This window comes from Capsicum annuum, chromosome 11 (assembly GCF_002878395.1).
Source record: "Capsicum annuum cultivar UCD-10X-F1 chromosome 11, UCD10Xv1.1, whole genome shotgun sequence".
NCBI classification, from domain to species: Eukaryota; Viridiplantae; Streptophyta; class Magnoliopsida; order Solanales; family Solanaceae; genus Capsicum; species Capsicum annuum.
In genome coordinates this window covers 49655154-49675657 of record NC_061121.1, presented here as the reverse complement: position 1 = coordinate 49675657, position 20504 = coordinate 49655154, and the positions used below count along the sequence as shown (strand labels likewise).

Below are 20504 nucleotides of genomic sequence, written 5' to 3'. Positions count from 1 at the left end.
CAATTCTAAAGGAAAGAACCGATCAAGAAAAGCTTCCACAAACTCGGTCCAAACTGTAGGCTCAGCACTCTCACCCTTCGCATCCTCCCACTCGTTATACCATTGGTTCGCTACATCCTTAAGCTGGTATGCTGCTAACTCAACCTCTTCCACCTGATCCACATGTATTACTCTGAAAATCTTCTCCATTTTGTCTATGAACTCCTGTGGGTCCTCTTCTACCTTAGTACCAAAATATTTAGGTGGGTTCATTCTCATGAACTGGACCACCCTAGTAGCCTCAGAAGTAATAGATTTAGACCCAGTATCCTCTGACCTCTGAGTCTGTGCGGCTACCAGCTATGCAAGCATGTGGATGGATTATCTGAATTTTTCATTCGATATGTCCCTCTGAGAAGACTGGGGACGATTAATATTTATTCTTGGAGCTCGAGGAGGACTGGCCAGTACTGGAGGCACTCTCAGAGTAGGGACAGGTTCAGGGGTGTGCGCTCTATTATGGGTCTGCATCCCATAGGTAAGGCGCACTTCATCATCTTGAGTATTCTGATTGTTGGAGCGACGAGGAAGCATGAATATTTTCTGAAAAGCAAGAGATCATTGATTAGAGGACAGATTAGACTCCAAAGCATGAACTAAATCAAAAAGACGGGAAACATTCCTAAATGCCTAGTAGCCTCCTGCTTATAAGTATGGCGCGCTACACACCCATAAACAAGACTCTACCCAATACGATTTAGCAGATACCCTGGGACCATGAACCGTGCTCTGATACCAAGTTTTTCATGACCCAAACCGAGGCCCTGGCTGTGACGAGCATCCCAAACTTTGAAGGCTCGGACACCCTTCTATCTTGAAATCATATACACCATTCATACACAAATAAGGAAATGCAAAAATTATTACAAATAGAATTGTGGTCATAAATATGATATCAAGTTAGAAATGGAGAATGAAATCTAAAACCATCTAACAACATCTACAAACCGTTTGTGAAATCTCTACTACATGATCACTAACACAACTGGGACAAGGCCCCCAGTAGACCAAAACTATAACTAATAATAATTATCAAAAAGTAAACAGGCCTTCTAAAATATAGAAGGCTCACAATCTGAACACTGTAACTCTATCCAATGAAATCTACTGCTTATGTAGATTCTTAGACTGAGCCTCAGAACCTGAGAGATAGGGGGAGGGGGTCAATACAAATGTACTGGTACGCGAAGAAATCCAAAATAACAAATTTTCATAAATATTAAATAGTTAAGAGAGGGTTAAAAAACATCATAAAATAGTTTCAAAACACATGGGCACTTTTCTGAAAATCATAAACCATTCTTGACAATACCGTTTCCACTCTTTGTATTACTTCTGAGTTAGGTGGCACTCCGCTACAAGTCTGATATTTCATGGGCTATATGAAATCCGTCATTGACTCAACGGGGAAGCTCCCAACCCAAGTATGACGCAAGAGTTGGAGTGTCTGAGTCTGATACGCCATAGGGCACTAGGCCAGCATATAATAATATACCCGGATCGACAAATTACGATTTTGGGAAATGAGTTATCTGAACTCATACCTTCTTCGGGGAACCACCTAAGCTCTTTTTATGCCCAATTTTATCTTATTTTGAATCATGCATACTTCTAGTTTCAACATCTGAAAATCTGATTTCAAACATGTGTTCTATTTTATTCTGAATTACTATGGCTTTAACTGTGTTGGTGTCGTCACACCAAGACTTGTAAGTCCTAATTCTGAGCCACATTGGACCATGCATGATTCTTTCATGAAAACTCAATTCAGACCACTCAAACATGCAAATAGTTTAAGAGATTTCATGTTTTGAAACATAAGTCAAAACTATGCAAGAATCCTTCAAACATATGGTGGTCATGTGCTTTTGGCAAAATCATGCACTCTTTCATAATATGAATATTTTCAACATTTATCAACATAACTACCCTCTCTTTTGAAATCAAAATCATAACCCACTTATAACAATACTTAAGGCATTTCATATCATGTTTTTCAATGATGCATTCAAGATAATCCATAGTATATGATAAGTAAAGAAAATCATAACCAGAGAGGGATTTTTACATGAATCATGCTCTCAATTCAATCATTAACATTAAAACACGTACCTATATACATATATCAATTCAAATTAATTTGGGGAAGGCCTAAAGACCAAAACAATATCATTAATGTTTCTAAAACATGAATATATTCATAAATCCGAAACCCTTTTCTTAAAATCTTGATTTCTATGCCCATGAGATTTTTGGGAAAACCCTGCATACCTTAGATTAGAAGCTTTCGAATGAACTCTCGCGTTAGATATGCTATACGAATAATTGATGGGTGCTTCTTGTAGCCCTCGCAATGGGGATTTTGAATCTTAAATAAATTTCAAAATTTTACGGTTGAATTTTGAGGGATTTTGATTTTTATTTTGGGACTAAGGGGTTTGGTTCTTGAGAAATTGAAAGAAAATAACCATATATTGGTCAATTGAGTCTTAAATCTCCTGTTAGTGTATGATAGGGGATGGTAAATGTCCATTTTACCCCTAAAGAAATTAAAAATATTGCAGAAATTTCTGCCAGTTGACAGGCTGATATGTTGAAGTAAAACGGGCATAATTTTTGACTGAGACGTTGGATTTGGATGAAATCAGTGGCATTGGAAAGAAGACTCAAAGAGATTTAACATGATACATAGTAGCTCTCCCAGTTCATTATAAACAGTAATTTATGATCATTTGAAGTTGTCCCTGAATCTGTCCCTGAAATGCGCCCAAACTGCGCTCAAAATGTTGGAGCATTTCAAACTAGTATGTTTTTCCCCCAAAATGCACCCAAGACATACTATTAACTTTCCCCATCGTATATTAACAAAAAAATTAAGAAATGAAGCTCAGAAAGGTCGAAAATAAAATCCTCAAAGATAGGGAATTCAAAATGAGAATAAGTTTCTTTGACACTTTGAAAAAAAAAGTAAGTCTTCAACTATATAAGCAAGCTACTACGACATAACACATGGAGGACTTTTTACGGGGCGTTACAATAGAAAATCTAATCTTAAAATCAACAACTTGAGGAAGATCGAGATTAACCCACAGCTTTGAAGCATGCCAAGTATTACGAACAGAGTACTTATCTATATTCTCAAACACAAACAAAGTTAAGCATACATAAGTTGTTAACTATATAAGTACTTGGTTAAATATACACAAGACAATTTGTACCTTAGAATTTATGCGCTCGAACGAATTGCATAACAACTACGACTGAATCAGTGTTGGATCCATCCAAATATGGAATGATTTGTTCAACAAAATCACCCAAAAAAGTAGCCTCAATGCTGTTCAACCTACATGAAAGTATACATCATCATAACAAAGGAAAAAATGTCAGTTCTTTAGGAATTAGTAATTCTATGCATAAAATATGAGATTACTCGTGGTCTTGTAGCTCGACATTCATAAAGACACCGATCTTATCATTTGTTTGTGAGATTGAATTGCCCCATGGCCAACAATCTCACTAACGACATCTAATACAGATCCAAAAAATCATAATAAGTTGGTTAAAAAGTAACGATGTATATTACAATATAAATCTGTTATGATAATTACAAAATAATCGTTCTCGTTAACATCCACTTGGTCAATCAAATGCTTATAAGGTCGTATATTGAAGATATTCATACCAAAAAGTGGATCATTTATTTCTTCAATCATTGTTCTTTTTATGAACATCAACCTCATCTTGTGCTTAGTGGTCTTAAACTTGAAAGTATTTGGACCAACCATGAAGTTTTTCATTTTATATAACCCAAGTTCACTTATTTTTTCCTTGAACAAATGCATAACATATCTCCCAATAGTTGCATGGATACGATCTCTATAAAAAATTCAGCACCTATATTATATCCATAATTGGAAAACGTCAATATATACATGGACAACTAATTTTAAAAGTGATATATGAATACCTTTACGTCCTGCAGCACCATCTCCATCGATTGTGGATTGTCTTCCTTTTCACAATCAGGAATAACCCACAATCGTACGACTTGCACTTTTAGACACTACTGCATTTTTGTCCCTGAAACCTCTTTGATTAAGTCAATCTTAGCATCCATAATATTAATAAAGCGAAGGAGTTAAGTGATTTTTTTTCTATAGATGCCTCTGTAGTTTCAATATTTGTATTAAGTAGGAATCATTATATTATATAGTAATTTTTACAGGTAAAATTAATTAGAATCAACTATGATCAGAATATATTACTTTAACATATATATAGAGAGAGAGATCAAATATTTAGTTACCAATCTTATATGCATTTTAATCATGATTAGCTGTAATACAATTTAGCAGCACTTACCATAGCCATATATGATGATATGATTCACTTACCATAAATTGTGAAATCAATTGAAATACAAATCATGAAATAAGAAGCAATCACTTGATTGATTAGAATATATATCTGAAAATTGAAATACAAATTATGGAATTAGCTAGGAATATGCGTGATTGAAATATATATCTGGTTATTGGAATTAGCTAGTAGTAATTGCCGGAAATATGGAATTTTAATTGAATCGGTAGTAATTATTTTTATTGTGAAATTACTACTAATGATAGTGTAATTAGTAGTAATTGCCGAAAATTTGAAATTTTTATTGAATCAATAGTAATTATTTTTATTATGGAATTACTACAAATGATAGTGGAATTAGTAGTAATTGCCAGAAAAGAGAAAATTTTATTCAATCAGTAGTAATGATAGTGGAATTAGTAGTAATTATTTTTTACCAATATATGAAATATATAAATAATTATAATAAGTGTTTACTCATAGGAGTCAATTCTAATTATTTTTTATCACAATATGAAATAATAGAATAAAAATAAACATAGATGTGAAATATATAAATAATTATAATAGTGTTCATTCGTAGGAGTCTATTCTAATTTTTTTTATCACAATATGAAATAATAGAATAAAAATAAACAAAAGTAAAATAAATTTTATTACCAACAAAATAGATTTTTGTTGCCAAAATATCAAGTGGCTAGTTCTCAATATGCCACTTAGCTTAATTTTAAGCTAACTTCTTTGCTTTATTATATACACTAGTATACGTATCCGCGCGATGCGCGGAATCATTTTAAATCGTAATATTTTGTTTGAACATATTATGATATTCTGTTAAAAAAATAAATTTATTTTTCCTTAAATGTACAACGACCCTCTCCCACCCTCCAGACACACACCAACATCATCACGATCCCACAATCAAATCAAGCTTTTAAGTTTCATATTTTTCTTTATTACATGCCCCCTAGCCCAACACGCACCAACACCATCACAACCTCACAATCAAATCTATATGAATAAAGACAATAATCATGGAATTATCGATAAATTTTTATGTTACATATTTTTTTTATTACATTTTCACTACTAATTAAATCGGATTATTTTTAAAAAAAATCAATAATCATATATTCCTCAATGAATGTACAACCTCCCACAATCAAATTTGTATGACTAAGAAAATAAATCAGATAATTATCGATAAATTTTATGTTTGATATTTTTCTTTATTATATTTTCACTTAATAGAATTATTTAGTGATCTTTATTTAGTGATCTTTAGAATAAGTGCTTCTCTTTTCTTTTACTTATGATTTTCTTATTTTTGAACTTTTATTCTATTATTCACCGCTCTTCAATTTAAATTTTATAGAACAACTTATCACTTGGCTTAATGTAGCTAATGTACATCGATGTATGTTTGTTGAATTTCAACTGATTCTAGCCACGTTTTTAGGTCATCCTTAAGTTAAAAGGGGATTGATACTTTTTGGGAAGATGTATAAAATAAAACTTGAAAAAAAATTATATGTGTGAATTTTAAAAATAATGTATTTTCAATTCAATCTTTTTTAGAAAAATTAATCTATCTAATTTTTGTTAAATATACTATGTATTTCATATAAGCCACATTTAAATGTAAAATTAAACAAAAAAGTGACCAAAAAGTTCAAAAAATTATTGAAATTTTAACTTTTAAATTCAAATGTATCTTCTTCTGGTTAAAAAACTATAATTCTTCTTGCTTTATTTTCTATGAATATACCTAAGACATTTTTCATTTGAAATGTGATGGACAAATTTTTTTTAATCATTATTTTTTCGTTGCTAACAATTTCTCAAAAGTATGAAATGAGCTTCTGATGCTTTTATCAATTTCACTGGAGGAGGGTGTAATAATCGAAATCTGTAATTCTAATAAAGTTTTCTTTTTTTATTTAAAGTAGTGCAATAATATCAAATAATATACATTTTTTAAAAATTCTGTGATAAAATCAATAAGTGAATTCAAATAAAGAAACTATTGTGCACCTTAACAAACATGAAAAACAATAGAAAGAGATGATGATGGAATACACGTTGGATCATGATTAAAAAAGAGAATGGTAACAATAATATTATTCCTTAAATTGAATCGTCAGAAAAAGATATATCGATATTAATTTAAATTGGTATACCTTAAACGTTAATAGAGGAGATGAAACTGAATATGTCATATCCAACCTTCATATAAAAACAAAAAAAAATATTAAATAAAAATAGTTTTTGAAACTAAAAAATATAAACAGTGCAGTAAAAAATTATTAATAAAACTCATGACATATGTATGTGTGTGTGTATATATATATGAGACATAGAGGTAAGAAGTTAGTACTTCATTCAAATTCAAACTCCATTTAAATTCAAATTTCATTGAAATTCAAATTTAAATATCATATAAATTAGTTAAAAGAATATTAGTTTATTATTCTTCCTTATCCCTAATTTTTTTCACAATATCTTTATCTTATAATTTATAGTTTCATCATAAAGAAAATAAATCATATAAAAAATTGTATATTTCCAAACTTAAAAAGCGCAAGAGTTAGCATTTTATTAGGAACTCAACTCATTTAATTGGTTTTAAAAAAAAAAAAAAAAAAGAGGAGACATTCTTTTTATTTTTTATGATATTTTTAAGGAAAAAAATAAATGCCCAAACGTGTGAATTTAGTATGACTTTTTATGAGGGGATTTTTTATTTTTTTTATTATTTAATTTTGTTTAAAAAAATATTTAATTACTTCCGTTTTGAAAGTTTGTAATCCTATAATTTCTTAATGATAAGTTGTACAATTATCAATTTTGTGTAGGATTTTGTGAATTCACAGTACTAAATAATCAACGTGTATTTTTTCATACAAACTTTAAATAATATATTTATCATTTAAATAATTGTTTCTTTAATTATCTTATTATTTTATTTATTTAGAATGCATAAAGATTTTTTTATCAATTCAAATTTAAAGAGGAGTTCAATTTAAATTTAAAATTAAATGAGATAAGTTTATGAAATAGTTAGAGTTCATGTAGAACTCTTCAATCTTACGTTCTAACTTTAAGCTACTAATAATTCTTTTGTTAAAAGAAAAAAATTCTAATTCAAATATTTCTAAATCATTTATTACAAGTTATTAAATATGTCTTAAAAACTGCCATATGGCTTCTTATTTTTTATGTTATTTTTAAAGAAAAAAATAAATGTCCAAACATGTGCATTTAGTATGGCCTTTTATGAGGGACTTTTTCATTTTTTTTGTTATGTAATTTTGTTTAAAAAAATTATTTAATTATTTTTTGATAATTCATTTTAAAAGTTTGCAATCATGTTTTTAATTACTTAATGAGAAGTTGTACAATTGTCAATTTTGTGAATTTGCAGTACTAAATAATCAATGTGTATTTTTTCATACAAAATTCAAATAATCTATTTATCACTTAAATAATTCTTAATTTAATTATCTTATTATTTTATTAATTTACAATGCTTAAAATATTTGCTTATCAATTCAAATTTAAAGAGGGTCTTTATCTTTCAGGCTAAATTTAAAACTACAAGGGATTATTATTATTATTATTATTATTATTATTATTATTATTATTATTATTATTTTAATAAAATATACATATTTCATTGATCAATAACAAACCCAGTTTATTTCATTAATATATAAATAAATTATATTTAACTATATTTTATAATATTTGAATTTTGAAGAGATAAGTTTGAAATATCAAATATCTATTAGAACTCTTCAATTATGGGTTTTATTTTTGAGATAATGAATATCTTTTAATAAATGTATTTCAAATTCAAATATTTAATCTTTCAATTCAAAACTTGATTTGAGTCTAATTAGAACTCTCAAATGTGATAACTAACTATTTTTAATATGCAATTTTATTTTATAATTATTTTAAATTTAAAATTAATAATTTATTAGTCTTAATTATTTTGTGATAGTTTAACCTCTTTTTTTGCACATTTTTTTAATTTTCTTTTTTTTTTTCCCTTTTTTTCTTTCTTTCTTTCTTTTGTTTGTTTGTTAGTAGTTTTCTTTATATAAAAATAAATAGACAACTTAGATATATAAAGGCATTTAAAATAGATATATACGTTGGATTTAGTTATTAAATTTTAATTTATATTTAAAATTTTAAAATAATCGCAAGGAAGAATAAGCACCACAAATATATTATTTATATTTATCAATGATAATGATTATAATATATTTGTCATTATATTTGATATAGATAAGTTTATGAAATATAAGAGTTCATTTAGAACTCTTTCATTGTTGGTTTCTATTTTAAAAATAATTAATAATAATAATATTTGCTTAAAAGATAATGTATTTTCAAATTCAAATAATTATAAAAATCTTATTACAATACTATTAAACTTGTCCTAAAAAACGGACACGTGGCTTCTTAGAAGCTTGCCACTTGGCTTCTTCTTCTGATGTTTCGTCCTCTACTTTATAATATATATAGAATGCTTCGTCCTCTACTTTATAATATATATAGATAGATTTTGATATATTCTTTTATTATCCCATTATACCCATTTGAATTTTTTTTTCTTTTACAATGATATATGTAGATTAAGGTTTTCTGAAGCTCTCTCCTTCGAACTCTCCCATTGGACCCTCTTTTTAGCAAACCTTCTTTCCAGCAAATCCCACTCTTCGACAAACCCTCTCTAGCATTTCCTCCAGCGTGTTTTTGAGAATTTTCATCTTATATTACCTATTATACTTTTTTCTTTCGATTTAGTTTCGAAATGGACTTCAACTTCGATTTTATGGTTCTCTCTATAATATCTTTTAAGACTTCTTACGAATTTGTCTCAACAAAGTTAAATCTGTAAGAAAATAAGTTAGAGGTTTTTTCATAAGAAAACTTCCAACATGCAATTCAGGTAAGTTGATTCTACATAGATTTTCAGTATTTATGGATTAATCATAGTTTGGGTATGTCAAAATTTATGGATATTTCAATATGCATTTTTTGATAAGTCAAGAATTAAAATTGAGCTTCTTGTTTTATCATCTGAGGTTTCTGCTTTCCTTGTGTTATTCGTGTGAGATGGATAAAGAGTAGTTTAATGTGTTTTGATGTGCGAGAGGTATTAATCATCCTCTGAAGGAGTTTATACTTTTGTTGTGAGCTAAGAAGTAAGTAAGTGTAGTAAATTGAAGGAATGGTGTCTTTTAAGTCTTAAATGAAGGATTGGTGACATTGACCAACTTAAAGGATCAAACATCATAGGAAACTTGAATAAGTTAATTATGGACTTGATTAATATTTTCAAAATTTTCTAATCTTTTCAAAAATACAAATCAACCCACACCCCTCTTTAATCCAAACCAATCAATCTCTCTCCTCTCTCTCTTGACATCTTTTCTCAACTCTCTCCTAACCAATAGTTCTGCAAAATTCTTCTTTCAATCCCCGGTGACTTCAACCTTCGGCAAAAAATAGTTGAGCGAGTTCTCTTTTGACTTTTAACCGTCAATCATCGTGAAGACTTCTCTGGTGACAACAACTTTGAGTTCTTCGTCATTCCATTTCTTTTTTCACAGGTTAAAAATTATGAAGAAACAGAGAAACTTGAGTCAACTACTCTTCTAGTATAGAATTGTGGACTAAATAAAATCCTAAGTTCTGGAATTTTTTCTTGTTGTTGTCATACTGTTGATTCGAATTTGTTGGTGATTTTTGTTCACAGCTGATGTTCTTAATGTATGTGTGTGTGTGATGTGTTGGTGTTGTTGGGCTGATTTGTTGTTTGTCTTGGTAAAAATGGTGTTGCAACAAATGAAACATCTGATGCAACAGATGAAACATCTGATGCAATAGATGAAACATCTGATGCGACAGATGAAAATATCTGATGCAACAGATTAAAATCTGACACAACTATAAAAATCTAATACAACAGATGAACAATCTAACAGATCATTCATCTATTGCGACAGACGACTCTTTTATTTAGAATAAATCTAAACAACATTGATCCAACAGATAACTTATTTTGCAATAGATGAATGATATGTTTCAACAGTTCAGTGGTCTATTTTTATGATCTCCAACAATTTACTTATTCATTGTAACAGGTCAGTTATATATTACAACAGATAACATACCTGGTGCAACAGATTAGTGATCTATTTTTATGATTTCTAATGGATTACTCATCCATTGTAACAATTCAGTTATATGTTGCAACAGATTAGAATTCTATTTTTATGGTTTCCAACGGATTACTCATCCATTGCAACAGGTTGGTTATATGTTGCAACATATAAACTACCTGGTGCAACAGATTAGTGATCTATTTTATGGTTTTCAATGGATTACTCATTCATTGCAACAGGTTAGTTATATATTGCAACAGATAAACTACCTGGTGCAACAGATTAGTGATCTATTTTTATGGTTTCCAACGGTTTACTCATCCTTGCAATAGGTTGGTTATATGTTGCAATAGATAAACTACCTGGTGCAACAGATTAGTGATCTATTTTTATGGTTTCCAACGGTTTACTCATCCTTGCAATAGGTTGGTTATATGTTGCAATAGATAAACTACCTGGTGCAACAGATTAGTGATCTGTTCTTATAGTTTCCAATGATTTACTCATTCCCTGCAACGGGTCGGTTATATGTTTCATCAGATAAAATACCTAATGCAACAGATTAGTGATTTGTTTTTATTATTTCCAACGGCTTACTCATCTGTTGCAACAGGTCGGTTATATGTTGCAACAGATAACATACTTGGTGCAACATATAGGTTGTCTATTAGAACTGTTATTTTACCATTGTGCATGTTAGATTTACTGTTATTCTTTTTTAATGATGCATTAATCAATTATAATCTATTTTATGTTCCTGCTAATTTAAGATAATATGGCTCCCAAAAGAAAAGAAATCGAATCAAGTCCAAGTAAAGGAACAAGTGCAGCAGCTCGGCTACATCCACCACTCTATGAACTTGCTTTACAAGTGTTATCTCAATCAGGAGCAGAAGATGATGAACACGGGGAGGAGGAATGTCTCAAAAGAGATGATCCAAATATTAATAGCCCTTCCACCAAAGAGTTGGTCAAAACCTTCAGCATTGACCGTTATTCTATCAGAATGCAATGCGATGGTGCCAAAAATTTAACGGGTGATTTCGTGGTTAAGTCAGCCATGGGAAAAAATTTTGACACCTTCAGAAAAATACTTCGAGAACAAAAATTGGATACTTATTTCAGGAAAAGCTGTTTTAGGTGATATCTTGATTTACCGAAGGACAATAATGCTCATTTCTAGATGAAAATGGTATATGATCTTCTCAAGCGTAGGTTTATGTATGAAAATAAAGAAAAGATAGATAAGGTGTGGATAAATTATTGTGGCATGCCTGTTTGTTTTGATTGGATGGAGTTTGCCATAGCTACCGAACTAAAATGTTATCCTCCTTCTCCTTCTCAAGTTATGCCTACTCTGACCCAAAAAAAAGCACCCCACACACCCAAAAGAGACAAAAGCAAGTCGAGTGATCGTGAGGACCTGGTGTCCATTGTTGGTCCAAGCTTCAAAAATAAAAATTTGATAGAAGCGTTGAAAGGTAAAGGACTTTCAAAGAAGCACAAGCAATCATAGTGCTTGGTTTGGTTTGTACATAATATTCTTTGGGAAAGAGACGTTAACAATAACGCCAAAGACAGTAGACTTATATAGCTTTCCATAGGCCTTCATGGTAAATATTTCTTTTATCATGATATGATTTATCATTTTTTTATTCAATAATGCTTTTGATTTATTGGCGTTATGTTATAGGCTTGGGCATTTGAAGTCATTCCTTATTTTAGACAACAAGTGAACTACCAGGAAGAAGTTACCTGTCCAAGAATCCTGAGATGGTTATGCAAAATTTCTTGATCTTTTCAACCCCCTGAAGGAAGCAGTAAGTCCAATTCTAATCAAGTTTTTATTTTAATTAATGATTATTTTAAATGACTTTATCATCATTCTAATATATGTACTAATTTACTTTAGATTGTCCATCCGTGGCTTATTTCGACCAACCGAGAGTTGAAGATGCCATTTTTTTTTACTTTACAGTCTCTGCAGACTTTATCAGACCCTAAGGTTGTTGATGGAATAAAAATGGAATTGTTTGGAGAAACAGCTATCAGAAGAAAAATAATTTTAGAGGGTGGGCTTGTTGTTATTGATGATGGTAGTGGTAGTGGTGTTGCTGTTGGGGTTAATGATGCTCCTCTTACAGTTTTGAAACAAAAATCCATTATGATTATGATACTGGTTGTACAAATTTTTCTCCAGATTTTGCCATATCTACGAAATGTTCTGTATGAAAATGTCAAGAATGCAAGGCAAAACACGATGGAGTGATTAATGCTATTAATGCACTAACTGCTTCTATAAAGAAAATGGCATCTAAGAGGAGTATCATTCCATCAAGGAGGATTTCATATCCAAACACTCCACTAGAGATCAAGGTGGCTAAGAGGAGAAGGAAAGATACTTTCAAGGCATCATCAAGCAGCATAAAAAGCAAAATTGCAATGCCTCTGTCTTTGTCTTACATTAATGTTCAGTGTACAAGGGCCACAGAAGAGCAGCATGAGCCAAAGAAGGTGAATGTACATCACCTGTTCCAACAAACAAATAGACACATATCTGTTTCAATAGAGGATACTTTTGTTGAAAATTATCAAACAGATATATACATTTGTTGTAACTATTGTCTAACCTATTGCATCAGAAGCATTATCTATTGCAACAGATGAGTCTTAAGTTGTAACTGGTGGATCATCTATTCAAAATTATCATACTTCTCTAATTTACCTATTCAAATTCATCCTAATAGATGATCTATTTGTTGCAACATAAGGCTCATCTGTTACAACAGATGGACAATCTGTTGTATATCTGTAATTAGCATTAAAAATTCTGTCTTTCCAGGTGGATGTCATAGTAGAAGCCATTACTGAAGAGCATAATATCACAGCTGATAATCCATCAACTGCTTCCAAAGAAGAAGAAAAAGTGGAGCCTTTCAGTTAGGAAGAATGGAAGAATTACCCGTTTAAAGGATTCAACATCTCGGATGAGACTCCAAAAAAACTAACACAGTTGATCAACAACTATTCAGAATGGATTGCCGATGGGCTATTAAAGCATCATGTCGGTAGTTACATAAATCAATTTTTAAAGATATTGGTTTATACTATTCTTGTTGCAAGAACGTGACATTAACACATATAAATCATTATGTAGAAAATAAAATGATGAACGCTACAAAGTAAATGAATCGAGTCTTGGTTTTTATATGTTCGACTTTATTGTTGCACATTTCAGAATGAAGAATTGGTTCTATTTGATGTCACAGCCCCAAACTCTCTAGAATGATGAGGTTTAAATACCATATATATTACTATTAATTAATACTTTATTTAATAGCATCTGCGTATTAATTTTTTCATCATGTAATCTGAAATATTTGATGATATGCGCAGCACATCGATGTTATTTTTTACTAACCCAAAAGAAGGCCAAGTTTCAAATACAAGAACAATATAGATACACAACAGGCAATTATTTGTACAAAGTTTACATCAATAATGCCTATGATAGGTATTGTCAACAACAATCGGAAGTTTTCCGAAATGAGGAATGCTTAATCAATATCATCAAAGGTTTTAGCATTCCGGCAAGCTTACCTTAGCACTTGGTCGATGAAGTGTACATCTCAATCAATTGTGGTGATGAATTCCATTGGATGTTGGCTGTCATCGTTCTAAAAGAAAGACGCATCTGAGTTTATGACTCAATGTCGCAAAGGAGATGTTCCGGACCATCGTCTGAGATACAAAAGTTGGCCAAAATATTGCTTACTTACCTTGATATGAGTGGCTTTTTGGATCAAAAGGTTCGTACTGATTGGTCGACGATTGAAGCATACCGGGATAAAATAGGTAATCCATTTGATGTACAATATGTTGAAGGAATTGCTCAACAAACCATTGGTAGCCTGTAAGTTTAAGTGTCATGATTTATTTTCATTCGACAAATTTCACAACACTTGCATGAATTGCGAGATATGGATTATTTGTTTTTTTAATATAGGGATTGTGGTATTTTTGTTGCTTCGTATACTGAGTATTTGAGCGATGGATTACAAGTACCAAATGATGGACTTGATACCGGATTACTCCGCAAAAGATATGCTGCTCTTTTATGGAAATACGGAGAAGCAAAAGCTCAAAAGCCGTACGCAAGAGACATTAAAGATCCACGATGACCAAAGCCGAATTTTACAGCACTAGATGAAGAACAACTTGTCCATATTGAGTAGATCTTTATAGCTTAATTCTGTCAATGTAATAACCTATCCTCCTTGGTTTAACTTGTTGATTTATTTGTAGAGTAGATCATTTGTACCAATAATGATTTTCTTACATTTCATTTATTTTTTGAGTTATTTTATGTAATTTTTGAAGGCTTTAACTTATTTTATGTTGTCTATGAATATAATTTAATCCTTAATTTTGAACATGTTAATTGAAATGGAATACTAGATTCAAATATCGCAACAGATAATACATCTGCTGCAATAGACGATATATCTTATCAAACAGATTTAGACATATGTTGCAACATGAGATGCAACACGTAGGTCATCTGCTAGAAATTATATAACAGGTCTTCCTACTTTCTTGATTTGTTCCAACAGATTACCTATCAGTTGCAATAGAAAGATTATATATTATAATAGATTAGATATCTATTGCGATAGACATACGGGGAAACATCTTCATAATGCAATAGATGACCAACCTATTCCAATAGATAATCAATCTGTCACAACAGGTACTATATCTTTTCCAATAGATATCCTATCTATTGCATTATAAAAATTCAACTATACACAAACATAAAAAAATTAATGCCACTACATGTAAAGTGAGGTGGATTGAAATAAAAAATTGTTATCGTGTTCGTCTCCGTCTATGTACATATTGTTCTTTATACACGGACTCCAACTATTTAGTTAGGTCATCTACTAGAAATTATATAACAGGTCTTTCTACTTTCTTATTTTTTTCCAACAAATTACCTATCAGTTGCATCAGATAGATTATATGTTGCAACAGATTGGATATTTGTTGCGACAGAGAGACTAGGAAACATCTATTGATACAACAGATGACCAACCTATTCCAACAGCTAATCAACCTGTCACAACAGGTATTATATCTGTCACAACAGATATACTATCTGTTGTATTATAAAAATCCAACTATCCGCAGACATAAAAATTATTACCAATACATGTAAAGTAAAGTGAAGTGGCTTGAAATGAAAAAATATTATCGTGTTCATTTCTGTCTTTGTACATATTGTTTTTTATACACGAGCTCCAACCATTGAGTTAGTACCCCATAAACCCAGACCCATTGCATCTTTTTCTCAACAACATCAGATATACCAGTCATTTTTGTGCCGGTCAGCAAACACTCGATATACACAAGCGAGTACGGCCCGCACGCTGCACCGATTTTATTTTTTGGGAGCTTGATGTTCTTATTTTGACCTTAAAAATCCCATGATTCCTTCGTCAAGACTTCAGCCGGCAAATGATCCATCAGCTTACTCTGCGTCAACAACTTGGGCAACAACTTCAAGAGTGGTTGCATGTAGGCTAAAAATGTATCCTCGCTGAAGATAGGTAAGTTGCATTCATAAACCTTAATCTTTCCCTCGTAGAGTAGTACCTCAACAATTAGAAAATATTTGACTTCCATGTTCATGACTGCAAGGATTTTCTTTTCCTTGGTCCAGCTCTTGCCATGTGGATATGGCCTCTTCCTTCTAACATATTTAATCATTTCTTTATCCCATTGGAAAGTAGAAACTAACTTACCAAATCTCGGTTCACCAGAATCAGCTAGTTTATGGAGATTAGAGTACTTATCCTTGAAATTATTGTAGAAGTTGAGGTTTATTATCCTATCGGTAGCATTATAAGCATCCGGGTACGCTAATTGCCTTCCCCTTATGAGGCAGAGAATTTCATCAACATACTGTGGTATAAGAAGATAATTTTTAAATAGGTTAGTAATTGTAAAGAATAAAAATACAGTGGAAAGAATTTGATGCATAAGGTTCTCTGAATCAGTCCACAGATTACCCAGCCAACACAACTTATGCAGCAGATGTGTATTATGTTGTAATAGAATACCAAGATGTTACAACAGATTACACATCTGCTGCATATATTCTTCTTCGTAGAGTAAATTGGAAGGCTAGGTTAGCAAAATTAAACTTATATTTTCCTTGTACCACACACACATATTTGTCATATTCGTGAAGTCTTTGGCGGCAAATGAATGCATGGTGTATTCTTTTTTAACCTTCGTCCTGTCATTCATGATTTCTTGCAGTTCCTTCTTCTTATCCTTGTCAAGTGCCATGAATATGTCCACCTTCTTCAGCCTCCCCTGAACTTCAACAACTCTTGGAGTGGAAGGAGTTGCAGTTTTTGTTATTTTCAGAACAGAGAAAATTTGTCTAATTTTTCTTCTTTTCCTCCTACTCATCACTGTAGAAGTGCATGGCTCTCTCACCTCATTGGATGGTATGACACCCCACCTGGATTTCAACTCCTTGGCAGCTATAGCAATATTCTCTAGCTTTTCAAGGAGTTTATCCTCTCTATTCTTGCACATATTGAATTTGTAATGAAAACATAAGGGTGAGGAGGGGTGAGAGGGACTACTGTAAGGGTAGGAGGGACCGGTGTAGGGATGAGAGGGACCTGTGTAAGGGGTGTTTTCAAAAGTATTTATTTTTTGCTGAGCATCAACATGCTCATAATCAAGACTGGCAGTAGCAGTAGTATCAGGATTGCTGCCACCATTATAAATAACTCCACTAGTAACACCCTCAAAAAAAGTACCCAAATCTGTTACAGTTTGAGGTTGGTCGTGAAAAGCTTTAACATTAGGCTGACCTTGCCTAACTGCTCTTCTTATGGATATTGATCTAGCTAATTCCTTCTTTATTAACTCCACCGTTGGGTCTTATTTTATATCAACAAGACCCAGAGTAAGAAAAAAGTCATCCCCAGCTCATCAGCGTTAGGCATGATCCAAGGATACACAACCTATAAAAAAAGACAGAAGGAATTTAAATTATATAATAATAATTTGCAGTCAGTTGGGTTACATGGATGTTAACATAGCTAACTTATGCAATAGACGATATAGCTGCTGCAACAGCTGATCTGTGTGTCATAACAGATTGACAGTATATTGCATTAGATTACACATCTATTGCATAATTTACATCAGATGGATAATTTATTGAGTCGGTTCAGAGAACCAGAGCAATAGATGATAAATCTGTTGTGAAATATGGAACGTTTGTCACAATAGATTACCCATCTATTACACCAATTGCAGTTGAAGAGTAATTTATTGCAAAAGACAACCCATCTATCACAACAGATGGAACATCTGTTTCAATATCTTTCTTTGAGGTAAATTATTTTAGTTGAAAGAAAACATACTACATCATCCATAGGGTTAAAGATATCAACCTCCTTAATATATTTTTTGCTGATCTTTGTTGGTGCCAACCACCTAAGGATTCTTGGATGAGAAACCTTATCCGGGTAATCCTTAAACTGCTTTCGAAGGAAGGAATGGCTTCACATTCCCAAGCCTAAAAAATGTAAACAGGAAGCAAGCAAAAAAAAGTCATAATAACTATATTCAATATAAATTAATGGATGAGTAAAAATAATGATCAATTTTACCATGAAAGCCCAGGAAAAGCCGTATAATATAGTCGTCTTTGGGGATAGCTTTGTAAGTAAATATTTGATAGTCAAGTAGTAGTTGTCATATCCCTAGGGATAATCATTGAATTTCCTAAAATCATTAGCAAGTGCCAATAAATCATGTTCTATGACTTTCCTAATTTCTCTTTCCAATAAAACAGAATGGACAAACCAAACTAAGTACAATTTCTCCCTATAGTGCTTTGGTATATTTTAATTCTCGAGATCCGCCATCAAATCCTCCCTTCTGTAGCTAGGTCCAACAATGCCCAACAACTAATATTTTTTTACCTTGCATTTGTTGGACCCTTTATGGGGTGTTTCCTTGATAAAAAGTTCTTTTGGATGATCTCATCTCAAGCCCGTCACTATGGAAAACTCTTTCAATCCAAAACAAACCGGCATGCCACAGTAGTTGATCAAGAGTTCATCTGTCCTTTTTTTTGCCTTCCTTCCCCACATACTTGATCCTACACTTGAGAAGGCCATATACCATGCTTATTAGGAAATGGAGAGTGCGGTCCTCAGACAGCTTGAGAAAGTAGGCAAAACAGATCTTCTTAAAAAGTACATCTATGTTTTCATTCTTCATAATACTCCTAAGTTCATCAAAAGGTTTCTCCAACTAAAATTTATGTACAAGATCACTAAATACTATGTTAGGCCTATTCATCGGCATCGCAACTCAAAATTTGTCAAAACTAATGGTTTTGACAGAATCATGCTGAGATTTCGATATTATTTCATGCCCTATTGGTGAGGAGGAGTTATCACTTTCCTCGGCTTCATTTTTTCCTGACTGAGATTGTTCTAGAAGTTTCTCCGAATATATCTGTACTCTAGCCTTTTATGTTTGGTGATCAGAAGTTGATCCACTTTCTCTACTTTTAGTTTCTTTTCTTTTGGGAGACATCTTTTAACTACAAATAATAGAAAAATACAAAATACATTGCATTTGATGTCTACATAAATTTTTTTAAAAAGGTAAGACAAATTTCAATAAATTATTCTATGCCACATTACAAAAAAAATACTCCAACAGATAACCCATAAGTTGGAACAGATGGGGAATCTGTTTGAAGACCTATTTAATATCTCCCAATAGATCTTTCACCTATTGCAACAGATGGACCACCACCACCACAACTAATGCCACCACCAATGCCACCAAGACCACCACCAATGCCACCAATACCAACACCAAGACCACCGATACCACCACCAAAAACACAAATACCGACACTGCCAACAACAGACACAAACAACACCACAAACAGCATCCAACAATACCATAACAGTCAACAATACATTGAGACAAAAACTAGGATTTTCTCGGGTGCTTCCTACCTTTTTAGCATCAAAACATAAAATTGTTAATACAACTAAAAGTCTTTTTTTCATCATTAACTAAAAAGCCCTAATTTTTAGAATAAAAAACAAATGTAGAACTCTTTTCGAACTCTGTTACCTATAAAGACAGAGAAAATGATGGATACAAGCGAGAATAAAGTCAAAAATAACAACTATGTGATAGGAAATGGGAAGAAAATCAATCTGTTTTGAAAGGTTGAGCAATATATTGAGTAGTTATTGTCTGTATTATTGAGAAAGAGAGAGAGGAGCGAGAACTTGATATTTGAAATGAGGAAAAGTTTTTTCTGCAAATGGATGATTTGTATGGGTTGATTGTAATTTTGGAAAAGAATGACAAGTTTTAAAATTATTAATTTGGTTTGAATTGATCTTAATTAATTTTTAAAATTTCAAATGATATAGTTTTTAAAATATTAAGTTAATGAGAACTCATTTCAACTCAAAGTGATCAATCGACGACTCGGATTGGGATGAACGCAATACCAACACCATGCCATTGCAACGATTTAATTGAAGTTGTTGTTGACCCTGTGAGCTCATTCATTCATCCCTAGTTCCATCTAAATCAATGTAGTTACTATTATTAATCTTAATATTAAGTTAACGAGAACTTATTTCAACTTAGAGTGATCGATCGATGACTCGGGTCGGGATGAACGCAATACTAACACCATGCAAATACAATGACTTAATTGAAGTTGTTGTTGACCATGTGAACTCATTCATTCATCCCTAGTTCCACCTAAATCAATGTAGGTACTATTATTAATCTTAACATTAAGTTAATGAGAACTCATTTCAACTCAAAGTGATTGATCGATGACTC

General features: G+C 31.7%; 1 protein-coding gene across 1 annotated transcript in view; it reads right to left on the bottom strand.

Annotated features, from left to right (window-relative positions):
* Nucleotides 1–360: 360 nt before the first annotated feature.
* LOC124888835 overlaps nucleotides 361–20504 on the bottom strand; it is a 79904-nt gene continuing 59760 nt past the window's right edge. The window contains exon 2 of the mRNA XM_047400124.1: nucleotides 361–582. Coding sequence (XP_047256080.1) covers nucleotides 361–582 — 222 coding nt within the window. The remainder of the gene's footprint in view (nucleotides 583–20504) is intronic.